At 38.5% G+C, this 27,688-nt stretch overlaps 1 protein-coding gene across 2 annotated transcripts in view; it reads right to left on the reverse strand.

Moving 5' to 3' along the window:
* Positions 1–1,595: 1,595 nt before the first annotated feature.
* Positions 1,596–27,688, reverse strand: part of Fchsd2 (FCH and double SH3 domains 2) — a 244,730-nt gene continuing 218,637 nt past the window's right edge. The window contains exons 15-21 of one of the 2 annotated variants that reach the window (XM_047517161.1): positions 15,530–15,661; positions 8,481–8,564; positions 8,182–8,359; positions 7,714–7,934; positions 6,517–6,646; positions 6,350–6,432; positions 1,596–4,098 (exon numbers count right to left, since the gene is read on the reverse strand). In XM_047517161.1, coding sequence (XP_047373117.1) covers positions 4,015–4,098; positions 6,350–6,432; positions 6,517–6,646; positions 7,714–7,934; positions 8,182–8,359; positions 8,481–8,564; positions 15,530–15,661 — 912 coding nt within the window. In that variant the 3' untranslated portion in view covers positions 1,596–4,014. The remainder of the gene's footprint in view (positions 4,099–6,349; positions 6,433–6,516; positions 6,647–7,713; positions 7,935–8,181; positions 8,360–8,480; positions 8,565–15,529; positions 15,662–27,688) is intronic. The other variant, XM_047517162.1, reaches the window with a different exon arrangement.

The raw sequence follows: 27,688 nt of genomic DNA on the forward strand, positions 1-27,688 counted from the left end.
TTCTATTATTTGGTTATATTTCTGTCCGTAAAAATAACTTCATAATGAACAAAACAAATGCAAAGTTTTAGAGCTGCCAGATTTTGTCATGAAGCCACTTGAATAGGGCTGGGCAGTAACTAGTATAGCCTGGGATGTCATTACAACCTGGAGCATGACGGTTTGTCCTGGTGGATGAGTCTAGTGGCTGGACTTTTCTTCTCAATTTCTTGCTATTCTAAGAAGTCCTGCAGCCATATAGTGTTGGTGGTAGAGTGGTGAGCACAGCTGCTTTCCAAGAAGTCCATGTAGGTCTGTTCTCAGATATGGTGACCTGCTGTGATGTTCTTACTTGTACCTAATAACTGATGACCCAGAATGAGTTTGATAATCTCTTAGAAATCACCTCTTTCTGTTTGTTTTAAAGTTGGGGTTGCAGCAGCTTGGAGGGAAGGTCTCCCAGTTAGCAGTGTCAGGGCTGAAGCCATATGACATCACATGGTTTCTGACTGGCTTGTGATTTGAACTGGGTGGTGGTGTCAGAGAGGAAATGCTGCAGGTCATGTGCTGAGAGTGGCTTGACTGTATCAAGCCTATTCCTATGAAGGAGGCCAATGTTTAGCTGTGACGCTGGTGTGGGGCAATTAGCTGAACTTTGTCCCTGGTCAAAGACTAAGCTTCAGGTGCCAAAAGCAGTCTCCAAATGTGAGCAGCTTGCACTGCAGGGAAGGTAGAAGATGGAAATATTCTGTGTGTCCTGACAGCCCTTCCCAGATTTAGGGCTTAGCACTCACACACATCCCTTTGCATGGGCCTTATGAGGACCCTGTGTATAACTGCAGCTAGAGACCATCAAGGACCTCAGTTAATGAAGGCAAGGACCCAGGAGGTGGGAGAGTTTGTGGAGACTGCTCTGTCTCCACACTTTATATATCTTTCCTGGATCCACAGCTGCCCTCTAGGGTTCTAGATGAGGACACCAAGGCTCAGTCCCCATGGCTGTGAAGTAGCAGGGCCAGGATTTAAGCCAGATCTAACTCCTAAGTCCATCTTGTGGTCTCATATGCTCATATGGTGGAAATGTAAACAGATGCAATTCTTTTGGAGGCCAATTTGGCAAAAATCTAACAAAATTAAATACATACCTTTCTGACTTTCAATTTTCACATTTGGGAATTTACTCAATATTTATATTGGGACAAATTTATAAATAAATATGTACAAAGATGTTAACTTCCACCTTCTAAAAGCAAACAGCTGGAAACAACCTAAATGCCTATCACTGTAGGAATGTTTAAATTATGATATATCCAAACAATGGAATATAATAAAACCAGTTTAAAAAAAAGGAATGATAAACAACAGCAAAAAGAAAACAAATATATAAGGAGAATGATGTGCAGTCTATAACCCTATCTATATGAACAAGCAATATGTGTATGTATGAGTTTTGTGCACACAAAAATGTCTAGACGAATATAATCTATATCCCCAGTTCCAGGAAAGAGGAGTTTGCAGGGTGCCACCATGAATAGGCTAAGCCTTGGTCCCCAGTGTGGCTGGTTGGAAGCCACAGGGATTCAACCTGTAACAAGAAATCCTCTATCCCACCCTGGGACCAATAAAATCTCCTTACACACACTCGTTACTTTTGAGGGTGGAGATGTGGGAAAGGGAAGAGGCATCCAGAATAACCATATCTGGGAAGCCAGCAGTCACATCCTCCAGCTCACCAGGACGCTGCTGCCCTTTCTTTCCAGCATCCCATAGTATTGGTCTCAATTTATGTACCTGTCTTCTTTCCCCATTGGGAAAGAACCTTGAAAGCAAAGACCATTACTTATTTATTTCCATCTCTAGGACCCAGGACATCATACCTGGCACAGAAGGTGGTGTCAGGGACTGAGTCCCATGGGTGGATTTACTTCTTGCTTTCTGAATTCGTTAAGTGCCTCAAAGGAGGGCCCAAGAGTATCTTTGTAAGAACCACGATGTTTTGGGAAAAGTCTGTTTATCCAAACCTTTTTATAAGGAAACTTGGAAAACTTAATTCCATTTTTTATTATTCAATATTTTATACATAATAAATACAAACTTTTTACAGCCACTGTAAAGAAAGCGCATCTGCACAGAGACTCCCTCTGAGCCCTGCCCTGTGCATGGTGATGCTGGGTTATATGTCCTGGAGGGAAGGATTATTTTTTTAAAAAGGAGGCATATTTTTACAACTTCATTTTTAAAAATAAAATTAGCAGCTCTTCCAAGAAACATTTTAAGATATAACAAAAGATTTCAAACAACTTTCTGAGGTTGTGGAAAACCCAAATTCAAAGATAATTTGGCTAGCTAAAGAAAGAGCAGAAGACTGGGTGGCAAGTTGAACTGCTCTATTTAATAAGCACTTTTTAGATTTGTAATATTTCAGCAAATTGTAAAATCTTAAAAAAACCACCCTTTTAATTGCTTTTTTAAACTTAAGAATAAGTTTGATAAACATAAAAAGACCTCAAATAGATCAACAGCTTATGAAATGCAAAAAACCAAAACCCTGGAGAAGAGTCAAGGGGTATTGTTACTGAAGTGATCAAATGACTAACTGAAAACTTTTTCGGTTCTGACCCTACATTTTGTCAAAAATCCAACGGGGACATTTGGTGAGCATTTCAAGTTTCTAAAGATTCTTAGGAGGGATGGGGTTTTCAAAGTATAATACAACTTTTGGATTAAATTCTGAAAATCTGATTTCTTAGCAAAAACAGAAAAGCAACAGGCAAGAACACCTTAGTCCCTAGGTAATGCACTTCCTACCTTCCATGGGTGGGAAGCCAGAGCTCCACGCTGCTCCCAGCTGCTGAGCCTGCTGAGCAACGCCCCCTCCCAGCTCTCCTGAGACATGCAGAAGGCTCCTCTTCTTCATCAGTCTGTGTTTGTGCAGTCAAAGCAGTCAAAGTCTTTCCTTGCTCAGGAGCTAGTTTCCTCCACAGGCCCACAGGTTCTTCCTTTCTAGGAAGTCACAAGGAGGACCTGGAGGTTGCATTTTTCATGGGTGACAGCTTGTCTACATCAGCTGCAACCTGGCTGTCTGGGTCAGTGCACTAGCTTGCGAATAAAATAGTGCTAGGGACCTCCCCAATAGAGAAGCTCAACAATGCAGGCGTGTCCTTGATTTATCCAGACATTCAGGTTCTAAGGATACTGATCAGAAGAGTATATGCTGTAAAAACTAAGTTGAAAAATGTCCAAAGACAAAAAGAACATTAAACTGGCTCATTTCAGATCTGGAAGCTCCATCTCTGCTCTGGCCATAGCCTCCTTTCTATTAGTCTATGTGATGGGCAAGATGTGGCTACTAGTTTAGCCCCCTCCAGGTTAGCCCCACTAATACTAAATGAATGGCATAAATATTAATACAAAGGACACTGTTATTATTTTCAATCTGTTAGTTGTGGAAGAGATGTGCGTTAATGCAACTGGCGCTAATGCAATGGGCAGTCCAGTTTTTCCCGGTATGGTTCACTCTTCAGTCTGGGGATGAACTTCGGGGAGGAGCCAGCCTCTCCTGAATCCCTCCTTCTGTTTCCTTTTGGAGTCAACAGAATCTGATTAATACTTAATCAGATGAGCAAAAGCCACTTGAAGAAAGATGAGATCTTTGCCACATCCTTGTGGTCACAGTAATATACTGTACGAGTGCACATGATTGGTATTCTGTGACTGTGCCCTGGAACAAGGCCTGGACCGGAGTCTTGTATAAAAACGGACCACTGTTAGGCATGAGGGTTGCTCCCCGCTCTGCTTCTAGGGCCCACTAAGATTTGTGCTATGGTAGGAGAGATGACATAGAAAATGACAACATAAAAAGGCACAAAATATTCAAAACATGGGAGGAGGTCACCAGGCCACCCAGTCACAGAGAATCTGCCTTGGTTTTGCTCTGTTCAAGAGTCACCATCATGCAAAGGTGCCTAAACAACAGGATGGGCCAAACTCCAAGCCTGGCCTTGATTGTAGCAGTAACAAAGGGCAAGCCCATAGTCACACCAGTGTGATCTCCACATCCTCCATCTTCTCTGCTGGCCTCCGGTGGTTCTGCGTGGGTGGAGGGGGAGCTGCTCGGACCTGAGCAAGGGACAAAGACTTGGTTTGTTAGTCAGCTTCCAGACTTGGGTTGGAGCATCTGCAAAGTTCAATTATGCCTCTATCCAAGGACATGGGTACCCAAGACTGTTAGAGGCACTCTGAGCACATATTTTCAGTCTAATTGTCACTGAAAAGCAGGTACTATTCTGGATGAAATGTCAAACCTACAAATGAGACTGCTGCCTGGGCTGAAAGCCTCCTGGGCACAAGAGTTATTATAACCCTAAAATCCTTCTCCAAAGCCAAATCCTGGAGGTAGAGGCAAGAGGGCAATACTTAGGGAAATGAAAACGTTTTAGCATGTCTAGGGAGAATGTTCTAAGAGAGAAAGCTGGAGAGGCAGGCAAGACATGAAGGGCCTTGCTGAGACATGTTAAGAAATCTGGGCTTTATTCTGTAAGCAGAGATGTCTTTGGTGGATTGTAAGGTCTATCAGATCTATGAAAAGATAGTCTCAGAGAACAGTGGAGAAGAGATGGGTGGTTGGTGACAGGACAAGTGAGCTGACAATGTAGGAGACTTTTCAGTCTTCTAAACAAGGGCTGATGTGAGCTGAACTAGATATCAAGAGTGGTGGAAGCAGAAGAGTGGAGAGTTTTTTTGTTGTTTTTCAGTGTTGGGGACTGAACCCCAGGGCCTTGTGCTTGCAAGACAAGCACTCTACCAACTGAGCTATATCCCCAACCCCAGTGGTGAGTTTTGAGACCTGTATCTAAGGTAAACCTGGCAGGACCTGGTGATGACTGGTAAGTAGGCCAGGAGGTCTGAGGGATGATGCCAGAGCACTGGTAGGATAGGGGATTCATTCACCAAAACAGGCAATACAGAAGAAGGAACATGTCTTGGAGGGAAGATAATTCACTGATTTTTGCTGAGTTTTGGGGGTTGGTCTGGGACATGTAAGTTGAAATGTCCACAAGTCTAAAGTTAAATGAGACATAAATCTGGGAGTTGTTGGTATATGTATGGTTCTCACAGTCATGGGAGTAGATAACTTGGAAAGAATGTGTTGAATGACTTCAAGAGAAACACCCAGGGACAGGACCATGAACAGAGTATCAGCAGAAATGGACAAGAGGCAGAGAAACCTGTAAGGGTCAATGAAAAGGAAGAGCCAGAGGTAGAGAGCAAGCCATGAAAGGGTGGTGGACAAGAAAATTAGCCCTGTTTTCTCCATTTCCACTCTTACCCACCAGCCCATGCCATTACTGCCTCTTGCTTGGACCTCTGCTCCATCCTCTTAATGGCTCCGGTGTTCGTTTTGCCACCTTTTATTGGTCTACACTTGGCAGCCATAAATATGTTAAAAATGTAAAACCAATCACAACACTGTCCTGCTTAACACCTTGCAATGGCTTCCAATCACATTTAGAATCAAGACCCAAGTCCCTACCAGGTGTGGTGGCTCAGCCTGTAATCCCACCTACTTGGGAGGTTGAGGCAGGAGGATCTACAAGTTTAAGGCCAGTCTGAGCAACTGAGTAAGACCCTATCTCAAAATAAAAAATAAATAGGGCCGGGGCTGTAGCTCAGTGATATAGAACCCCTGGGTTTATTCCCCAGTACAGAAAAAAAAAATCTTATTAAGACCCAAGTCATTAATAAGGCACTCAATGCACATCTGTTGAATTAATGAAGCCAGTGGTTCAAGGAATGATATCAAAAGCTGATAAAAGGTTAAGGAAAACAAAATTACAAAGGGTCCATTGATTATCAGCATGAAAGTTATGACCTTGGAGAGGAATGGTGGAACTGAGACGGCAACAGAGTGAGGGGTGAGCAGAGATAACTATTTGTCAGAATATATTCTCCCTAAGAACAGAAGTTCTTTGAGGCTATGAAGTGTATTTTATTACTTCATTCCAGTGTCCCTCCAAGAGGCAAATACAGGCCTGTAAAATGGATTCTTAATAAATGCTTGCTAAAAAAATTGTTTCTGTGTTACAATTATACTACTTTAATGTTCATGGAGCTTGAAATACAATTGAAATACACCTGCACAGTGGTCATCTTGTGATCTTACCATGGATCAGTGAGAAGGGTTCCAGTACAGCCTAAATGATCCTAGATGACTTGACTTTAGAGCCTTCCTTTTCAATCGCTCTTTTCACCTTCCCAAATTCATTTCACCCTTGTTGGCAGCACATAGGGGCCATGGGAAAACATGAATTTCTCACTTTTGATTTGGAAGAACTATGCATTCCATAACCCTGCCAGATAGGAGACTTACAGGCCGGAGTTTGCCATATGAGGTCTCAGGAGTATGCCTTGATGCTTGTGAGAATCCTGGTGACTCAGCATGGAGGCTGTTTTCTAAGGGAGAGAACAAAAAGCTCGATTTATTTGTGGTGTTGTGCAATAAAAATGCACTCAGACCCTGCCCAGGATGACCCTTACCGTTTGTTGAGGGAGACCGGGGAAAGAGCTGGGCACTCCTCTTATCCGGGCTGGGGTAAGGACTGCTGGGAGGCTGGTCATACAGCGGTAGTGGAGGCAGGGAGGTTTGCGGTTTAGGGGAAGGAGAGATCTGCAGCAAGGGAAGCAATGTTACCAGGTGCTCTTGGCCTCAGGAAGAGCTCTCAGGCTGCTTCTCTGTTGTTCAGCACACATTCCTTTTCTCTGGGGCTAAGTTTTGACTGTTAAAGCTTGTCAGCCCCATTAGAAACAAATGGGCCTAAAGTAACTACCCAGACTGCAGTTTCATGTTGCACTTAACAGTTTCTTATCACAGATCTCATTATACTACTGATTTTAGTTTATCTTCAGTTACCAAGTCAAACCATTCTCTAGGGTTCCTTTTTATTGAAAATATGATAAATTAGTCAATTCAATAAAGTCAGAAAAGAATAAAAAAAAGAGGACAAGTTGTACTGTGTTTACATGGGAAGACACAGTAACTGGCTGAGTTTCTTGTGTGTGAGGCTAAATAACTATCACGCAAACAAGATCAGCAAACACTTTCCTTATTTCTCTACTTGCCAGGCTGCTGTGATAGATCCCCAGAGGACAAACTGAACTGACTAAATTAGGACTTCCTGTAAAGGCAAGTTTCCCACTGATGAGAGAAGCCTTGCAGTCACCTTATCATGGCACAGGGGCTCTGACAGTGATAGAGAGAAGAAGCCATCTCAGAGTTGTACTGCATAAACGAACCACAGACAACACGTTCTCTCTATAACTTGTTTTTTCTCTCTCCATCAAACCAATCTTTGATATGCTATTTACAATTTAGTATTTTGGTTAATGGATTCACAGAACAGAATGCAGAAGAATAGAGAAATAATATGGTCATATTCCACAGGGGTGTGACTGTCAAGTGTCTGGTTTCCCAAATTCAGCTTTACAGACATCTGGCAATTGAGGATTGGAATAGGGAGGGTGAGGCAGAGAGACTACAACCCACTTTTGCCTGGTTCAAAAGACCCCTGGGGAGTTATTTTCTTTAATCATTTTTTAAAGCAGCTTTTTTCCTTTCTTTTCTTTTCAGCAGTGCTAGGGATCAAACCTGGGCCTTGAACCTAATAGGTAAACATTCTATCACTGAGCCACTCCCCCAGTCCTTGCATCATTTTAAAATTCTCCTCACTCTGGTACCTGAATCTCTTTTATCCACGGAGTATCACCATTTTCTGAGGCTGAAAGTTCTTCCACTAGCACCGATGGGAACACTCCAATCCGCCCATTGAATTCCCCTTCCCAGAAGCCATCGTCATCTTGGTTCTCTTTGTTCAAGATACGAATGATTGCTCCCTCAGGAAAAGATAGCTCATCATCTGTCTGGCCCTCATAATCATAAAGTGCTTTCACAAAGCAGACTAGAAAGCAAGAGAGAGACATATCTGGTTAAGAACAAAGCCAGGCTGCTTTTGCAACCACCCCAATGCTCACATGACAACTCAGAGAGCATCACACAAAATTGTAATTTTTTTTACTCACTGTGATCAAAATAGGAAAACAAAAGACAGGAAGAAAGTGCCTTTTAACCTGCTGAAGGCTTACTCCCAGGTAATACAGATTAGGTCAAATGAGACCAAATAAAGATTGCCTTGTTTCAGTCTTTACCACTGGCATCTCCGTTGAGGCTGCCTGAAACGAGTTCTGCTTCCGTGGAATTGCTGGATGTGTGTGACCGACTGTCCAAAGCGGCCAAGGACTGCAGCATGCTCAGTAGGCTGTTCGAGGTGGGAAACTGTAGATACTTTTCTGGCACATAACCCACTTGGCCAACTTTATTTCGAGCCTGGGTAAAAGACATGGTGACAAAACAGGTTTGCACACACAATTTGGACAGGACAGAAGAAGAACCAAAACAAACTCCTAAAAATGTCACAAGAAGGGGCGATATGAGCAAAGGAATATACCTTTACCCAGTCTTCCATATCTCCATCTTCAATCACTTCTAACACCTCATGTTCCTCAATGGTCAACTCATCTGGTTGAGAAGCCTGCAATGGAGGATGGTCATGGACAAAATTAAAAAGGTTAGATAAAGAGCAGATGTGAGCTGATCAGAACAAAAACTGGGGATCAAAATATTGAAATGATTTTGAGAAACATAAAAAATTTAATGCCGTAAAACTATCATAATGAGGTGAAGTTTTACTCTAAAAAAATGAGACAAAATAAAACTGCAACTAAAACTGGATTCTCAGGAGGCAATCAGGTCAGCAGATAGCACTGTGCTGAAGTGGAAGATGTGGGTTCCAGCCCTAGCTCAGGTATCTAGTGGTAAGTTACTCAGCTTGATGCCTCCGTTTCTTCAAAATGACAGTCCTGTCATTCTATGGAGGATGGGGGAGTCAATGTAGGATGAATAAGCACAGAACCATGACGACTTGGGAAGCACAGGCAGAGAAGGCACTGAAACAGAACTGCTACCAGAGGCTACCATGGAGGTGCATGCTGTGAAAATGCAAAGGGCTATGTACATGGATTGGATGGAGCTTGAGCAGTGCCGAGGGTCGATCAGGAATCGCTGTAAAATAGTGGCCCAAAGGAAAATTGTGGGAAAGGCCATGACTGGCAAGGCAAGGTTTGGATTATGTTCCAATATCAGTATGACATAGTCTGTGATGGTTTTATTGTCCCTGACAACACCAGTCACCAGATTTGCCCTCAGGATTGTAGAACCTTAGAGGAGACTCTCAGAGGCTCCACAGAAGGACTGGAGAGTCTTTTTGGCTTTGCTTCCTAAAGAGCCTTGTCTGTCATATTAACAGGTGGGGCTTGCCAGTGTCTTCTGGCTCTCTAGTAAACAGCTTTAAAAGCTTCCCCCACTCCCAAGATCAGTTAAAATTGTCAACTGAGACATAGAGTTTTTCAAATCTCACAATCTCAAAGTGTAAAATATCTTCAAGTTACACAAGCAAAAACAGGACAAGAAAGTTAGTCATTTATAAGACTTGCCATTTTGTGAGCATTAAACATTTCATCGAAACCCAAATTCTAATGCTACCACAGCTCCTTAAGACAAAAACAGTCCTGAAAATGGATGATAAATCAAAAAATACTGAAGGACTAGATTTTCTCCCCTCAGTATTGGGGTTGGAACCCAGGACCTCACATATGCTAGGCAAAGGCAAATGCTTTGTCACCGAGCTATATCCCCAGTCAGTCCAGGACCAGATTTTAAGTAAATTACCCCTTATGTCAATATATGAATCCACTCATTTACTTTTTTTTTTTAAGTATAAAAGAGGATTTATTCAATTGAGAAGAAAAGAGACAACTCCTGAAGGATGGGAGGGGACCCAAAAGAAGTTGCCTCATTTACTCTTTTTTAAAAATTTGTTCTTTTTAGTTATACATGACAGAAGAGTCAATTTTGGCCTCATTTACTCTTTTTATTTTGTGGAAAATAATTTAGTTCTTTATTATTTATTGGGATATGCCAGCATTTTTTGTAAATGATAAGAAAAATCAGGCTTAATGCATCTCAAAATTGGAATTAAATGAAATAAGTCTGTATAATAAAGATTCTCTATTAAAAAGAAGTTTTGGGCTGAGGAGATAGCTCAGTTGGTAGAGTGCTTGCCTCACAAGTACAAGGCCCTAGGTTCCCCAGCACCACAAAAAAAAAAAAAAAAAAAAAAAAAAAAAAAGGAAGTTTTATAACATTTAGTCTGAAAAGTGATAACTATTGCTGTTCTTGAAATAAAAAAGCCAAATAGCTTGGAGGAAATTTTTTATATGATTAATATAGTATATACAAACACAGCATCTGACACAAAATACAGGAGGGCCATGTGACATTGCCATGATCATTAGTCAATAGGAGGTAAATATGGGCAATTTCATATGATTTAAGCACTGGATAAATTGTTGATTGAGATAATTAGTGTTGGTCCACCTTTTTTTTTTTTTTAATTGTATTTAGAGACAGGGTTTCCCTGAATTGCTTAGTGCCTTGTTATTGCTAAGGTTGGCTGTGAACTTAAAATCCTCCTGTCTTAGCCTTCTGAGCTGCTGGGATTGTAGGCATGTTCCACTGTGCCTGGCCCACATTTACTCTTGATAGCTTTTCAATGAAGTTTCTTTGCTACTCTGAAACCACATTGTGTCCTGAATATACCAGCAAAAGCCACCTCTGTAGTAAAGCTGTTTTCCTAAAGTACACGCCAAGACTTAAAAAAGTTTCAACACAAACAGACTTTACCCTGTGTGAGAGCAAAGCAGGAGGAACACAGCACCTTTAGATATACTGCTGCCCTCATGCAACGATGATGGAGGCCCAGTGCAGCAGGAGTCGTCCAACGGGAGCAGACACCAAGCATGATCGTGCCACCTCCACGCACCAATGACCAACACTTTCACAAGGTTGTTTTCTATATGGCAATCGAGATCTACGGAGTCCAGTCCCCATGAGCCTTGTGGTGCTTTGGACCAGCACTGTTCCCTATTCTCTAAGTGCACCAAGTTCTCTTGCCTCTATGCTTCTACCTGGCAGCTCTTTCTGTCTGGCTTGCTCTGCTCCAGTTTTCCTATCTGATGAATGGATTAGATTATTAAGGGTATAAAAGAGTAGTTTCATTCTGTTTCTATGGGCAAGTGACCATAAGATGTCTCTGAGCCTTTATGGTGATGTGCTCCATAAAGGCAGAGATTTTTGTTTGTTTTGATCAGTGCTACATCCCAGAGCCTAGAAAAGAGCAAAGTATTTGTAGACAGAGATGCTCAAGTAATTATTTGTTGAACTAATGATGACTTCTGATAATAAGTTCTTTATAGGGTGATTGGAGAAATAGAAATGAACAAAGAAGCAATAGCTATTATCACTACTCATGACTTATGGCCCAGCTCTTTTTCTTAGCCTGCTGGCAATGAGCCTTTTGCTTCCTCCTTTCATTAAGACTCTAAAAGTCCATCTCGCATTGACTACCATAGTGCTCTGTCTAGCTGCTTGTCCTTATGAGCTTTCTATTAGACTTAAGGTGGGGACTGTATTTCTCACTTATACCAACTATAGGCAGCAAGTGGTCAGTCAATGGCTATTAAATATACACAAGATCCACACTGACTCCTTAAGTCTTAATATAGGGTAACGGAACTCCATAGGAAACTGTGAGCTATTATAAAGTAGAAGATAATGAAAGGACACTTTTTTTTTCCATACTAGGGAATCAAACCCATGGCCCCACATGTTACTAGGCAAGCTACCACTGAACTATATCCCCAGCCTGAAAGAATATTTTGTATCTAAAACATTTTCTATATTGTGGCTCATTTCCTTAGGGTGGATATTAATAGGATTAAAAGTTATGAACATTTTTAAAGCTTTTGAATCTAACTATTAAATATAGCTTTTCTATATTCCATCTAGTCCTTCTTTATTGGTGTAGGCCACAGAAATATGATTAGGCTCAAAGTCAGTCTCTTTCTCTTCTTCCCATTCATTCATTCATTGCTATGTTACCAGGATGGCCTTGAACACCTGGGTTCAAGCCATCTTCTTCCTGCTTCAGCATTCCAAGTAGCTGGGACTACAGGCCTGCACCACGGTGCCCAGCTGATCTCTCTCTATTCTAATCTATCTTCCTGAATGTATGTATATGGTGACCAGGGTTACCTCTTCAAAATTCAATCTGACTTTAAGGATAGTCAGATAAAACCAAAACTTCTGAGCCTGGTATACAAGGCCCTTTACTATCTGACAGCACATGCCTTTCCACCTGTTGTTCTTTCCCGCTTCTCCGGGCACCCACACTTCCAAAGGTAAACTGTTCTCAACACCCTACCCTCTCATCACACTGTTTCTGTATCTGCTATTCTCTTTGCTTAGAAGACTCCGTCCCTTCCCTAGCCCCTCACTCTACCTAGAAAAGTCTAGATTATGGTTAAATTTAAATGCCACCTCATCTGTAAAACTTATTTAACTACTCCACAGTCTGTCTATTCCTGCCTTCCAGGAATAGAATATGATATAAGAATTACTGTCATTAATGATATAATTAATTCTTATATCATATTGCTATATTAATTCTTAAATCCCCCAAAGTTATCACATATTGAGCACTTAATATTAGTTCACTGATTAACTGACTAAAGAGATTGTTTTTTTTTCCTTCTTTTTTTTTTTTTTTTTTGTTACTAAAGATTGAACCCAGGATGCTTAACCACTGAGTAACATCCCCAGCCCTTTTTTATATTTTGTTTAGGGACAGGGTCTCACTGAGTTGTTTAGGGCTTGGCTAAATTGCTGAGGCTGGCTTTGAACTCACGATCCTCCTGCCTCAACCTCCTGAGTTGCTGGGATTACAGGTATGTACCACTGAGCCCAGCCCTAAACAGATTCTCATAGTCTGGTTTCATAGAGAAATGTCTGGGATAGGCCAGTGGAGGTACTGTTGGATGAATGTGAGTATTTAAATCCACTCGGACACTTAACTCTCTCCCTTTAAGGACCTTATTTAGTTTTGGAACTTTCAAGTAAATTTAACAAGGAGAGGTGATATCAGAAAACATACTCAACCCTAGTTTTAAAATATCCTGTAAGATGTTCCCAAGTGTCTTGGAAGATGATTTCAGATTTTCAGAACATTATGGAAACAAAGTACACTGTGAAAAAAAATCCTAACTTTTTTAGAAAACAGGAAGCTTTATGAATTTAAATATAATGAAAGATGTTAAAACTCAAAAAGCCCAGGAATGCTGATATTGAGGAGTAAATAGTGCCAACTTTTGGCAACACAGGACTGGTGGTGGTTGAGAATATGACAGTTGAAGGGTCTCTCAGAACCATCCCTCTGTTGTTATCCCTTGCATTAAAACCCTTGCTTTCCCCATCAGAATGGGGGCCAGAGTAGGATTCATTGGCTCATGCCTTCTTTACATCATTCATTTATTAATTCCACAATTATTAATCCAAGACACACAGTGTACCAGGTATTGTCCCAGGAACTCATGACGCACAAAAAAGGTACACAGACACAAAGTTTCTACTTTCATAAACCTTTAGTGGGAACCAGGCAAAGAAATATGAAGACAAGTAAGACTTAATTTGGCTGGCAGTATGTACCACATAATGACATCTTGGTCAACACTGGATCACACATATACAATGGTCCCATAAAATTATAATGGAGATGAAAAATTCAAACCTAATAGCATTATAGCCATCATGGCATCATAGTATAACATATTACTCATATGACTGTGGCATTGCTAGTGTAAACAAACCCACTTTGCTGCCAGTCATATTTAAGTACAGCATTTAAGTCATATTTATGTACAGTACATAATATTTGATGATAATAAATAACTATGGTATTAGTTTATATTTACTATAATAAGCTTTTTATCATTATTTTGGTATGTACTCCTCTACTTATTAAAAAAAAAGTTTATTGTAAAACAGTTTATGCTGGCCAACAGTAGTCCTGTCCATGTCATCATGTTTATTGTATCTTTGGATTGCATGATTTTTTCTTTTGTGCTTGATATAATCTCATGTTATTTTGTTCATCATGGCCTGATGAGCAAAAATAATACATCTCTACCACACAGCCTAGGTATCTAGTAGGCTATACCATCTAGATTTGTGTAAGGTCACTCTACAATGTTTGCATGATGACAAAATCACCAAATGCTGCATTTTTCAAAACACAGTCCCATAGCTGAGTGACATATGACAGTATGGTAAATAAAACGGTGCAATGGGATAAAGTAGTAAGGAGTTGGCTATATGTTTAGGTGGTTGGAGTGACCTTTGGAGGCTATTTGAGCTGAGCTACAATGAAGATAAGGGGGCAGTCAACTGAGATATGGGGAGACACAGTTCTAATCAGAGGGAGCAGCAAGTGCAAAGATAGCACTCAGGAAGGAACCTGGTGCTTTTGAAGCCTGAAAGGCAGCCAGAGTGACTAATGTGCTGAGTGTATGAAGTGGGTGAATGGTCTGACATAAAGCCAGGGAGAATGACTGCAGCCAGATTAGGCTGGACATTACAGATCCCAAGGAAGAGTTTGGGGTTTTTTTTTCCCTGCATCTGTTGAAAAGCTTCAAAAGCGTTTTTAGGAAAGGGAACAGAATCTAGCTGCAGAGTGGAAAATGGACTATTGGGAAGCAAGTGTCAAAGAAGCCCAATTATGAGGGCTCATCTCCAACTTATAACAATCAAAGCAATGGCAGAGCAGTAACGATGGTGCAAAGTGAATAGATTCAGGATATGTTCTGGAGGTGGGTTCAATAGGACTGACTGACAGACTGGATGTGGGGAGTGAGGGAAAGAAAAGAATTGGAAAATTGAAACTCCATTTACTTTGTGTTAAATATAAAGTAATTGGAAAAGCAGGGCAGAGGTGAGAGAGATTAAGAACTATTATACCAAATCAAGTTTGGAAATTCTGGCATCCCTTAATCCAGATCCCTGCTTAATGTGGATAACAAGAGGGAGCTGTATTAGGATAAGGAAAAGCAAAGTTTTGAGAACTGCTTTGTAAAACAATTTTCCTTTGATATGAATTCTGAGGTTTATTCTAATAAAGGGTTTATGCCAAGCAGGCAATAGAGAGTAAGGGTAAGAGCTGCATTTACTGAACATGTATTTACTGAAAATACTGTATTTACTGAACCAGGCATTGTGCCAAGTGCTCTGCTATAAAGGTAGTCTCATTTAATCTTCACATTTATCTTACAATATTATCCCTATCATATAAATAAGGAATTGAGGCTCACAGAGATTAAGAGGCTTACTAGTGAAAATCATGTAGTTCATAAGCAGTGAGACAAGATTTTTAACCCAATCAATCTAATGTCAGAGTTTAAACTCTTCACCATTATGTTTTGTTGCTTTAAATATTAACTGAATGCCAATATTATGCTAAGCATCTTGTGAGAAGCTGGGTAGACAGTTACATGTTTCTTCAGGTTTGTCACAATTTAATATCAGCAATATCTTAAGAGAAATACAAACCTTGTAGGAGTAAACAACTTTGCAGGTGAGTGGATAATTTCTTAAGGTACCAGAAGGACTGGAACTGCTGTCATCAAAAACATCCATATTGTCTTCAAACTCTTCTTCTTCTCTTTCATTATCTGCATTAAGCTAGGAAAAATTAGAAACCATTGGCTAGTTTGCTTGGCTAGAAACAGGAAAAGCACTTAAAACTGAACTATTTCAAAATGGTAATTTATTTATTCGACTGTACACAGTACTGTATGCTGTAACATATGTGCATGTTACAAAAGGACAGAGATAATTTTTACAATCAAAAGTAAAATACTGCCAGGTGTAGTGAGTGGTACATGCCTATAATTCTAGCATCTTGGGAGGCTGAGGCAGGAGGATCATGAGTTCAAAGCCAGCCTCAGCAACAGTCAGGCGCTAAGCAACTCAGTGAGACCTTATCTCTAAATAAAATACAAAAAAGGGCTGGAGATGTGGCTCAGTGGTTGAGTGATCCCAAGTTCAATACCCAGAATCCCCCCCAAAAAGTAAAATATCTTTCAAATAGAGAAGAAATACTAATCAGTATCCTTTTACTTTTTATTGTTAAATGCTGACTGACAATAGGCAACAAAAGTATAAAATAGCTGTGTATGGTGGTACATGCCTGTAATCCCAGTGTCTCAGGAGGCTGAGGCCAGAGGATTGTAAATTCAAAGCCAGCCTCAGCAACTTAGCGAGGCCCCAAGACTCTGTCTCAAGATAAAAAAATAAATGATGGGGATGTGGCTCAGTGGTTATTAAGCACCCCTGGTTTAATCAGTGGTATCAAAAAAAAAAAAAAAAAGGCTAAAACAAAATACATTGAACCATCAAAATAAAAAATCTTTATGTATCAAAGGACAATAGAGTGACAGAATCCCACAGAATGAGAGACAGTATTTGTAAGTTATATATCTGATATGGGATTAATATCCAGAATATATAAAGAATGCCTAAAACTCAATAATAAAAAACAACTCAATTAAAAAATAGGCAAAGAACCTGAATAAATATTTCTCTAAAGACATATAAATAATAAGCACATAAAAGATCTAATTATCTTTAATCATTAGGAAAACGCAAATCAAAATCATGATATACCACTTCACACTGATTAGAATGGCTATTTTCAAAAAGCCAGAAAATAACAAGTGTTGATTAGGATGTGGAAAACTGGACCCTTGTACACTGCTAGTGGGAATGTAAATGGTACAGTTGGTATGGAAAAACAGTATGGTGTTTACTTAATAAATTAAACATAGAGTTACATATACTCCAACAATTCCACTTCGGGGTATAAACCCCAAAGAACTAAAAGCGTGGACTAGAACAGATAATTGGTTTCAGCAGTAATATTTACAACAGCCAAAAGGTGGAAGCAACCCAAGTGTCCAGTAACAGATGAAAAGATAAACAAAATGTGGTACATACATACAATGGAGTATTAATCTTAAAAAGGAAGGAAATTCTGACAATGTTACCACAGGGATGAACTTTGAGGACAGTATGCTAAGTGAAATAAGCCGGTCACAAAAAGATGAACCCCATAATTCCACATATATGAGGTATCTAGTGTAGTCAAAGTCAGAGACAAAAAGTAGAAAGGTGATTGTCAGGGTGGGTAACGGGGAGTCACTTCTGCAAGATGAGATGGATATTGAGGACAATTTCACAACACTGTGAAAGTTACTTAATGTCACTGAACTGTATGCTTAAAAATGGTAAACAGGGGTTGGGGCTGTGGCTCAGTGGCAGAGCACTTGCCTGGCACATGTGAGAACTAGGTTCAATCCTTAGCACTGCATACAAAAATAAGCAAATAAAATAAAGGCATGTGGTCTATCTACAACTACAAAGCAAATTTTAAAAAATGGTAAAGGTATATTTTGATACAAAAGGCACAGTCCCTTGTGGAGTGTAACACAAGGAAGATAAATATTTTTCTAAACTGAGTTTCAAGATATACTACCCACTATAGCTAAAAGGCATATTAATTAAAATGGTATTGGGTGTTAAAAAAAAGAGATTTACATGCATTTATTTACAGCAACATCTATGCTATCTTAAATATAAATATATTTACATAAGCATAACTGACAGGGGAGGGCAGGATAAGAAGACTGAGGGAAACAGGAAATAACTTGCCTCTAATATACCTTAGCACTCTGAACTAAAAACTTTTGTTTTATTTTTCAAATTAAAAATTCAATAAGGAAGAAACAAAACAGCCTCAAAGATTTCTTCGCCTCTTGCTACACACTAGTACTTATGAGACTCTATTCCCACATTCACATATACACAGACACCGATATTCATAGGTAAAGGTATAAGAAATAGACAGCAATGGGCCTCACAGCAGAACCTATACTTAACTAAAATATCAGCTCTGAAGACTATCCTGCTATATTTCAAACAACATGCTAAGATTCATGATAGAAAAACAAAGGATAGGTGTCTGCTGCTAGAGTGAAGAACTATCACAGGACCACAGCACAGGGGCCTGTAAAGGGGTAGAGGGTTTTGGAGAGGGGAGGTCAGATTTCCTGGGTATAAGGAGCCTAAGAGAGGTACCTATTTGTCAAATTCCATTTTTTAATGAACTGAATGGATTTATCTTGAGTAATCATCACTAATATTTTTAAACTGACTTTTCTTAAACAATTCTAAGAATTTCTAAATTTTAAGACTATCTACAGGTGGGCTGTAGTGATTACCTAGCAGGTGTGAGGTTCTGGGTTCAATTCCTAGCACCACATAAAAATAGACAGACAAAATAAAGGCTTGCTGTCCATCTACAACTACCAAAAAACAAAACAAAACAAAACAAAACAAACAAAAAAAAATCCTAAAACATTCTAAAGACCTGTGGGGAGTTGCAGAAGAAAAAACTACATTTTTCCTGCCACATTTACAGTCTACTTCAAAGGCCCTGAAATATTTTCATTTATAATTATTATTGAAAATTCTCCTCAGGTGAGTGAGGTAATATTGGGCCTCATCTTACAGTTATTCATCTGTAGTTCCTCAGACCAGGGCAAATAGGTATAGATCTAGACTTCTCAAATCTCAGACTTAAGATTCTATTGTTTTCCAACAGGACATGGAAAAAATAAGGATCACATTCTAGAAATTTCCATAAGAATATTTAAAAAATATTTTTAACTACCTGTAAGACATTCCCTTCATATTCTAAGAGGGGTTGTAAACATTTTTAAAATGTGGGTATTATAAAAATAAACAAAATACTTATATATTTATAAAAATGAGGGTAGAACACATTTCCAAAAAAATATATGAAATGTTAACATTGTACTGTGCTTTGGCACTGGGAATCAATCCAAAACATTTTATCTTGGCCACAATGGTTGATACTAAACATTCCTTCTCCTCACTCTATTTTGAGTTCATTTTTTGGTTCTCATGGAAAGGAATGAAAGGCTGCAGTGACAGCAAAATATGCTTCTGCACTGCTCCAGCATGTCATCTCAGAATAATTTCTTCCTTTTCCCCTCTTCCACCCCCACCTTTTGTTTTTTCCCTTATAGTGTTGGGGATGGAAGTCAAGGTGTCCTGCATGCTACCCCTAAGCTACATATCAGCCCCCTCCTCCACCCTCATAATTGTTACAAAGTTTTCTCCACTCAGCATTTCTAAAATTACATTCTTCCTCTATTATCTAAAGGACTGCACTCTTGATTCTTTTTCTTCCTGTCACTTGACAGAACTTCTATCAAAATGATTTTTTTTCTAGCTGTACTAGTATTTTTCCTTCCTTGGATGTTGTAAGATGCTTATTGCCAGGATAGATAAGAAGAATCTTTTTGAGATGGTTTTAGTAGTGGTCTTGTACTCAGCAAAATAACCTCAGATGGGTACCACTGGCTTAGTGGTACTCTCATGAAGTAGGAAGCAGTGGGCCATGGGTCTGGTGGACTTGCATGTGAGTGCTGACCATTCCACCTGCTGTGTGACCCTGGGCAAACTATCTAACTTTTCCACCTTAATTATCTCATCTCTCTAATGAAGTTAACAACTGCTTCACAGGGTTACCATAGGATTAAATGAGGTAATATATTTAAAACCCCTAACCCATGCTTGCTGTATAGGAGGCACTTAATAAACCATTAGCTTTTATTGTTTTTATGAGGTAAGGAAAATTCGGATAAAGAATCCGATAATACCCAATACAGAGTAAGGCAGCTGCTTACAGAAAATCAACTGTAAAACCTCTGAACTCCATGTGGACAGATAAGTGATTATAGTGAACATTATTCTAAATATGACACAAGAAGTTATGAAATATGATGTTAAGAAGTATCAGGAAAATGAATTTCTGCTTCCAAGCAAGATGAAATATCAGGGACCAGATTTAAACTTCCCGCTACAAACTACTAAAAACTGTTCAAAATATATGAAAGAACAGTTTTTAATACACTGGACATTAAGCAATCACCTACCGCTGGAAAAAGTTCCTAGGCTGAGACATAAGGAGGAAATCCAGGCAGAGAGAATGGTGGTCTCCCTGAACTGATGAGGTGGAACTGGGAATTCAGGAAGGTCAAAGTGGCTGGAGTTAAGACCGCAGAGTGATGAAGAAGAGTGCAGGAGAGGGAGACAGAGATAGATAGTTATCCTGGGAAATCTGCAAAGGATCCCCTCAAGTATTCAACTGAGTACTAATCAGTACCTGTATGTGAAGAAAGTATTTGTAGCTAAGAATAGAACCATCCAAAAGGATTAGAGAAAATGATCTACAGATCTCACACAGATTTGAGAATAATCCCTGTTCTCTCCTAAAATAATAGAAAACTTAAGAAGGCCCAGGGCATCAGGTTTTCTTAGAAAACCAGTAAGGATACTGAAGACTTGGACAACACTGTCAACCAACTGCACTTAATTGACATTTATAGAACATAATAACTAACAACAGCAAGTAGACAAGAAACATTATCAAGATATATCGTAGATATATCATAGACTGTGTCACAAAACAAGTCAAGTCTCTATAAATTTAGTAGGATTCAAGTATGTCATTGGACAACAGAAACAAATTAGGAATGACTAACAGCTGGGTGCGGTGGTGCAAGTGGCCTATAATCCCAGCCACTTGGGAAGCTGAGGAAGAAGGATCAGTTTGAGGCTTTCAAGTCAGCCTGGACAACTTAATGGACCCTGTGTTTTTTAAGGACTAAGGGAATACAGCTCAGTAGTAGAGCATCTGGTAGAGTGGTAGAGCAATGCACAAGGTCCTGGGTTCAATCCTAGTAAAACACACACACACACGAAAGGGAAAAAAAAAAAGAGGTTGATAATAAAACATAACTGGAGCCGGCGGTAATCCCAGTGACTCCAGTAACTGAGGCAGGAGGATCAAGACCAAGGGTGGCCCTGGCAATTTAATAAGACCATGTCTCAAAATAAACAGAAAGGGCTGAGGATGTAGCTCAGTAGTAGTGACAAAAAAAAAAAAAAAAAAAAAAAAAAAGGAAAATTTATGTACAAATGACTCAGAAAACCCCAAACAACTTTGAGAAAGAAGTTGGAGGACCCAAGAAGGATGGCACATGCCTGTAATCCCAGCACTCGGGAGGTTGAGGCCCTACATAATTTTGCGAGACCGTCTCAAAAAAAAAAAAAAAAAAAAAAAAAGGCCTGGGGATTTGACTCAGTGGTTAAGTGCCTCTGGATTCAATCCCTAGTACAAAAAAAAGTTGAGGGGCTGGGGAGACAGCTCAGTCGGTAGAGTGCTTGCCTTGCAAGCACAAGGCCCTGGGTTTGATCCCCAGCACCGCAAAAAAAAAAAAAAAAAAAAGTTGAAGAATTTACACTCCCTGACTTCAACATTTTATAAAATTAGAGTAATTAAGATAGTGGAGCACTGGCATCAAGCTACACAAACAGATTCATAAATGAAACCAAACAAAAAGTTGAGAAATAGACCCATACATATAAGATGAATCAATTTTTAACAAAGATGTGAAGGCAATTCAGTAGAGAAACAACAGTCTTTAAAAAATGGAGCAAAGAAAAAAGGCCCATTAAATTAAAAATGAATTTTGATTCATTCTTTTCACTGTATTCAAAGATTGATTCACACTGGGGTCACAGATTTAAATGTAAAACCTAGAACTACAAAACTTCTAGAAGAAAACATAGGAGAAAATTTTTAGGACCTTGGTTAGGCAAAGATTTCCTACCTCCCACACCAAAGCATGACCCCCCCCGAAAAATTAGTAAACTGGACTTCATCAAAATAAAAATTTGTGCCTTTTGAAAGACATTGCTGAGGTAACAAAAAGACAAGCCACAGACTCTGAAACAATTATGTAAATAATATATTTGATAAAGAATTTGTATCCAAAAAAAACCTCAAAATTCAATAAAAATAAAACCCAATAAAGTCAAGAGATCTGGACAGACACCTACCTCATTAAAGGAGATATACAGATGTAAATAAATACTTGAAAAGATGCTTATTATTAGGGAAGTGTGAATTCAAACTATAATGATACATTATTCTATACTTATTAGCATGTATAAAGTAAAAAAGACCAACCATACCAAGTGTGACAAGGTTGCACAACAACTGGAACACTAGTATCCCTACTGATGGGAATGTAAATGGTACAACCACTTTGTAGACAGTCTGTCAGTTTTTTAAAATGTTAAGCAAATGCCCACTATATGCTATAGCCCGGCCAAAGCCTTTGTTCATAGCAACTTTACCTATAATAGCGCAAAACAACCCACATGTCCATCATTAGGTAAAAGGATAATCTGGGTCAAAAAAAAAAAAAGGATAATCTGGGGTGTATCCATATAATGGAGTATTGCTGACTAAATAAATGAACTATTGATACTTGCAAAAACATGGATGATCCCTGAAATAATGCTGAAAGATAGATCCTCCCCCCCCCAAAAAAAAAGAATACATATGATATGATTCTGTTTATATAAATTCATGGAAATGCAAACTATGGTGAAAGAAAATGGATTCTTGGTTGACTGAGAGATGGGAAGGAGAGATTACAAAGCAGAAAGGAAAACTTTGAGGGGCTGGGATATAGCTCAGTTGGTACAGTGTTTGCTTTGCAAGCACAGGGCCCTGGGTTCAATCCCTAGCACCACCAAACAAAACAAAACCAACTTTGGGAGGTAATAGATATGTTCATTATTGTAATAATGTGGTTTCACTGCTGTATATATATCAAAATGTAGCAGATTTTGTACTTTTAGATATGTGCAGATTATTGTATGTCAATTATATCAGAGCAAAGCTGTTAAAAATATTAATAAAACTTGGGAATTTTACTGTCAACTGTCACACAGTACTTGATACTATAAAACCATTAACTACATTGGAAATGGGACATTCAATGATGATTCAATAAATGCTTAAAAAATGAAAAAATAAAAAAAGAATGCATAGCTATTAAAACATCATAAAGGTAAGAAAAACCAGAGATGGTGAAAGAGTTGGTAAAGAGCAGGACTTTTAAGGGATATATATTTGGGTTCAAATGCCACCTCTCCTTATTTATAAGTTGTGTGCCTTCAGGAAGTATTTAATTCTCCCAAGTCTATTTCCTCCTTTGTAAATACACTCAGGATTGTTGTGCTCATTAATTAGTTGTGCACATATAGATAACGTATGATTGTACCTGGCAGAATACCTGGGATATAATACACTCTTTATCAATGTGAACTCCCTTCTTTTCAGTAGTAATGTAAGTCTACCTGACAGAACTGAAGTAAATGGCTTACCCTGAGGTTCAGATAAATATTTTTAACATGTACTATGTATAAGAAACTGTCAGGTACTTTATTTTTTCTTTTAAGACATAAATTCCTTTATTTCACAGAAATCATAATTGATGAGATAGTTTTTAAAACTCTGAATAACTTCATTTCTTAAAAAGTCATCACAACAAAATAAAGTTGATGATAACACAGTATTCAACCATGTGGAGATAAATATCATGACCTTTTTTTTTTTTTTTTTTTTTTTTAAACTATGTTGCCTTCACTGGTTTCAAACTTGCCATTCTCCTCCCTCCTGGGATTACAGGAGTTTGCCATCACGTTCAGTTCATTATCTTTTTTGATGGCTCTTCTAGTAATGACATATATGTACACATATTTTTTATAATTGATTTATCCTCACATTTTGTGGTGAGAGCATATAACACCTACTTTTGTTACATTTTTCATAAATAATATACCATCATTAACTATAGCTACTCTGCAGTACAGTTGATCTCTTGATATTTATTCTTTTCTAATTAAAATTGGTTAAATATTCTTTAACCAATATGGTCCCATACAATCATCCGAACCTCTGGGAACCACCACCATTCAACTGTACTTCTGGTATAATTTTTTTTTTTTTTTTTTTTAGAATTCACATATAAGGGAGAATCTGTGGTATTTATCTTTTTGTGCCTGGCTTATTTTACCTGACATAATGTCCTCTAGGTTCATCCATGCTGTCAGAAATGACAGGACTGCATTCTTTTTATAGCTCAATAGCATTCCTTTGTATATGTATGCCATGTTTTTAACTAGTTAATTAATTAATTGGTACCAGGAATTGATCCCAGGGGCACTTAACCACTGAGCCATATCCCCAGACTTTTTTTATTTTTAAAATTTATGACAGGGTCTTACTAAGTTACTTAGAGGCTTACTAAGTAGCTGAGGCTGGCTTTGAACTTGTGATCCTTCTGCCTCAGCCTCCCAAGTTGCTGGGCTTACAGATATGTGCCACCGCACCCAGTTAAATGCCACATTTTTAAATCCATTCATTTGATAATGGGCATTTAGGTTGATTCCATATCTTAGCCATTGTGAATAGCACTGTGATAAACATGGGAAAGTAGATAACCTCCTTCAACATAATGATTTCATTTCTTTTGAGTATGTACCCATCGATTGCTGGATTGGCACTTGTTATTATGGCTATGCAGAAAGTCAAGGAATATAGTATACATCCTCTCAGAGGTGAAATTCTGTACATTTTTTCAATGCCTACCTTTTGGCCATGGCCATGATTAAGTGAGACTGGTTCTCTTGATCTGTGGACACTAACTTAATAGACATACTCCATTTAGTAATTCTCAGTACCTAGCGAAGGGTCTCATGAGAAGGGCTGGCTCAATGCATACTTACTGAAGTAAGCTGTATCTACTGAGGATTTGTTAGTTTTGCTAAGAGTAGGTTTTTTTTGAGTATGGAGTTTAGTTAAATAAAACTATCATTGTTCATTTGGAAATACTGTAAATGAAAAAGCAACTGAAGATTTTTGCAGGCACATTCTATTATTTTCAACAGTTTGAATTTGTGTCAGCATAACAATTCACTGTTTCTTTTCCTTGGGATTAGCTCAAGCCAAAACTATATTTTTGTATTTCAAAAACAAAGTCCGCTGGACTGCAAAAACTAGTAGGTAATACCTGGGCTGCTGGAACCAAATTACATTTCAAAGGTTAAAAATATTTAATCTCCTAATAAATTTGAGAGGTTTTCCATCACAAAAAACATTAATTTCCTTGCATTTCAATCATACTATTCAGCATGGTCTTCATAATGACTGGAGTCAGAATTTCTATGTGATTCTCATATTCAATGCTCTTACTCTTAGGGAGGTTATATGACAAAGTTGATTGTCAGTTTGCTTTTGTACAATAGTTGGGGGAAGTGGCTAAAGATAAAAATAAACCAATATCAAACAAGGACAACAAATCTCTGACTGGAGAAATCCCACTTTTGAAAATCTGCACTACAGGAAAACTCCTCAATATGGAAAAATACAGTCATCTCTTGGTTCTAGGACCTCCTATGGATTCCAAAATCTATTGATGTCCAAATCTCTAATATAAAATGGTAGAGAATTTGCCTATAACCCACACACATTCTCCCATGTATTTTAAATCACCTCTAGATTACTTATATTGCCTAACACAATGTGAATGCTATGTAAAAATTTGGTATACTATATCATTTACAGAATATTGATAATAGGAAAAATGCCTGTAAATGTTCAGAACAGATGAGATTTTTCCCCAAATCTTTTTGGTCAGTGGTTGGTTGAATCCATGGATGCAGAACCCAGGGATATGGAAAGCCAACTGTATGTATAAAAATGTTTTGTAGAGTATTACTTAGAATAGCAAAAATCTGGAAGCAGTCTAAATACTCAGCATCTAAGAGAACATTTAAGTGAATTTTATTATACTTTCCTAATGTAATACTATACAGACAATGGAAGCATAATTATGAAAATCATCTAGTGACAAGCCATGTTAGGTTGGAAAAATACAAAATTAACTTACGATAAGTATGTTAAAAAGAATAATAAAATTAGGAATGAATACATTTCAAAACATGTTGTATACTATAAATATATATAATTTGTGCTTGCCAATTAGAAGAAAATGAAGAAACAAAAGAGGAAGAAAATATACTACATTGCTATCTGTATGGGGATGTAAATATTGGTCATTTGCTTCTCGATTCTATTTTCTAATTTTTTTGGTAATCTAGTTATGTAACTTTTCCTATCACAGAGTTGGTACAATTTTGAAAGTTAGGTTTAAACTGGTTATGGGTTTTGAGTAAGGGAAGGCAGGGGGAAAAAAAAAGGAAGGGTGAATGATTTAAAGGCAGACTGGGTCACTAGCAGCAATTCAACCATAGAAGCTGTGCAGTTACCCATCAACTAAACATCTATACCAGCAGACTGTTCTCCTTTTAAACAATGTTGCCATATTCTAAGATTCTTTCCTTTTTAATTCCCGGTCTTATATTCTTGTACCACAGCATGAGGCAGAAGATAAAGGATTAATACCCACGTATAGTTCCTTCCTTATTCTATAAGGTAAACAGACTGTATACTTCAAAAACATCTATCTTTTTTTTTTTTTTTTGTGGTGCTGGGGATTGAACCCAGGGCCTTGTGTGTGCAAGGCAAGCACTCTACCAACTGAGCTATATCCCCAGCCCCCAAAACATCTATCTTTTATAAGGTGATTTTCAGTTACACTGTTAATGTCTACCAGTAGTATCAATCATGTTTTCCAGATTACTAATGCTATTGTTGGCATCTATAAATATTTGGTTGCTAGAATGTGTGTTTCTGCTTCATGTTCGTCAGCCAGCTAGCTGTTCAAGTGAAGAGATATAATCCTCTCTAAATTATTTCAGTGGTGTTATTTAAAAGCAGGTTAAATAAATATTGGGATCTCATTAAACTATTCTGAGCCTGAATCTCTCCTTAATTTATATTGTTAGTAGATCTTCCACAAAATATAATCTTTCAGTGAAGAGGGAAGACATAGGATTCATAAGACTGACTAGATAGAAGGAAAATATGGGGTGAGATTGCAAAATGCTTCCTTCACAGAGACTATGACGTGCCTCTAGATGAGCTGATGTCTACATACCACTAGATGCACATCTCCTTCATTCCCTTCCTTCATACCCAGGAGCCCTTCCTCTATTTCTTGTTAAAAGTCTTCAAGGACTACATCAAATGACATTTCCTGCAGGGGGCAAACAACTTGTAGCTAGTATTGAACTTTTCTGACAGCATTTTACAGAACCATGAGATTTTAGAGTTAAGAGATCTTGGAGTCATTTAACATAAAATTCTCTCAGAAATCCAGAAAGAAGTGGCTTTTCCCAAGGTGTGCTGATGAATTAGAGGTAAGCAATTTGAAGTTGCCACACAGTGGCCCAGTCACACACTGCTGCGTATCAGTAAGATCTATGAAGGTCTGTCTGCTCTCCCAGCTTGTAAGCTCTTTGAAGAGAGAAAAAAGTCTTGTTCATCTTCAATTTGCCTGGGAAGTAAGTACAATGTGAGGTGATATGGGCCTGCTCAGGTGATTTAGTTAGAAGAGTTGCTAGCCCAAGGACAGAACAGTCATGGATTTGATTGGTTGGAAACAGTGCTGCTGCTGTAGGAGCCAAAAGCAAGTTTGTGCCCGGAATTTGCTGTAATCATAAACTGTACAACAAAGCAGCCCAAAGCAGATAGGAATTAATGTCTTTTAAAAGATGCAATAGGAAGAAATATTTCGTGACATTAAGCAACTCTGTTCTAATGAAAACATGCCAAGTTCTTTTAACCCCATCATTTGGGTG

This window comes from Sciurus carolinensis, chromosome 11 (assembly GCF_902686445.1).
Source record: "Sciurus carolinensis chromosome 11, mSciCar1.2, whole genome shotgun sequence".
NCBI lineage: Eukaryota > Metazoa > Chordata > Mammalia > Rodentia > Sciuridae > Sciurus > Sciurus carolinensis.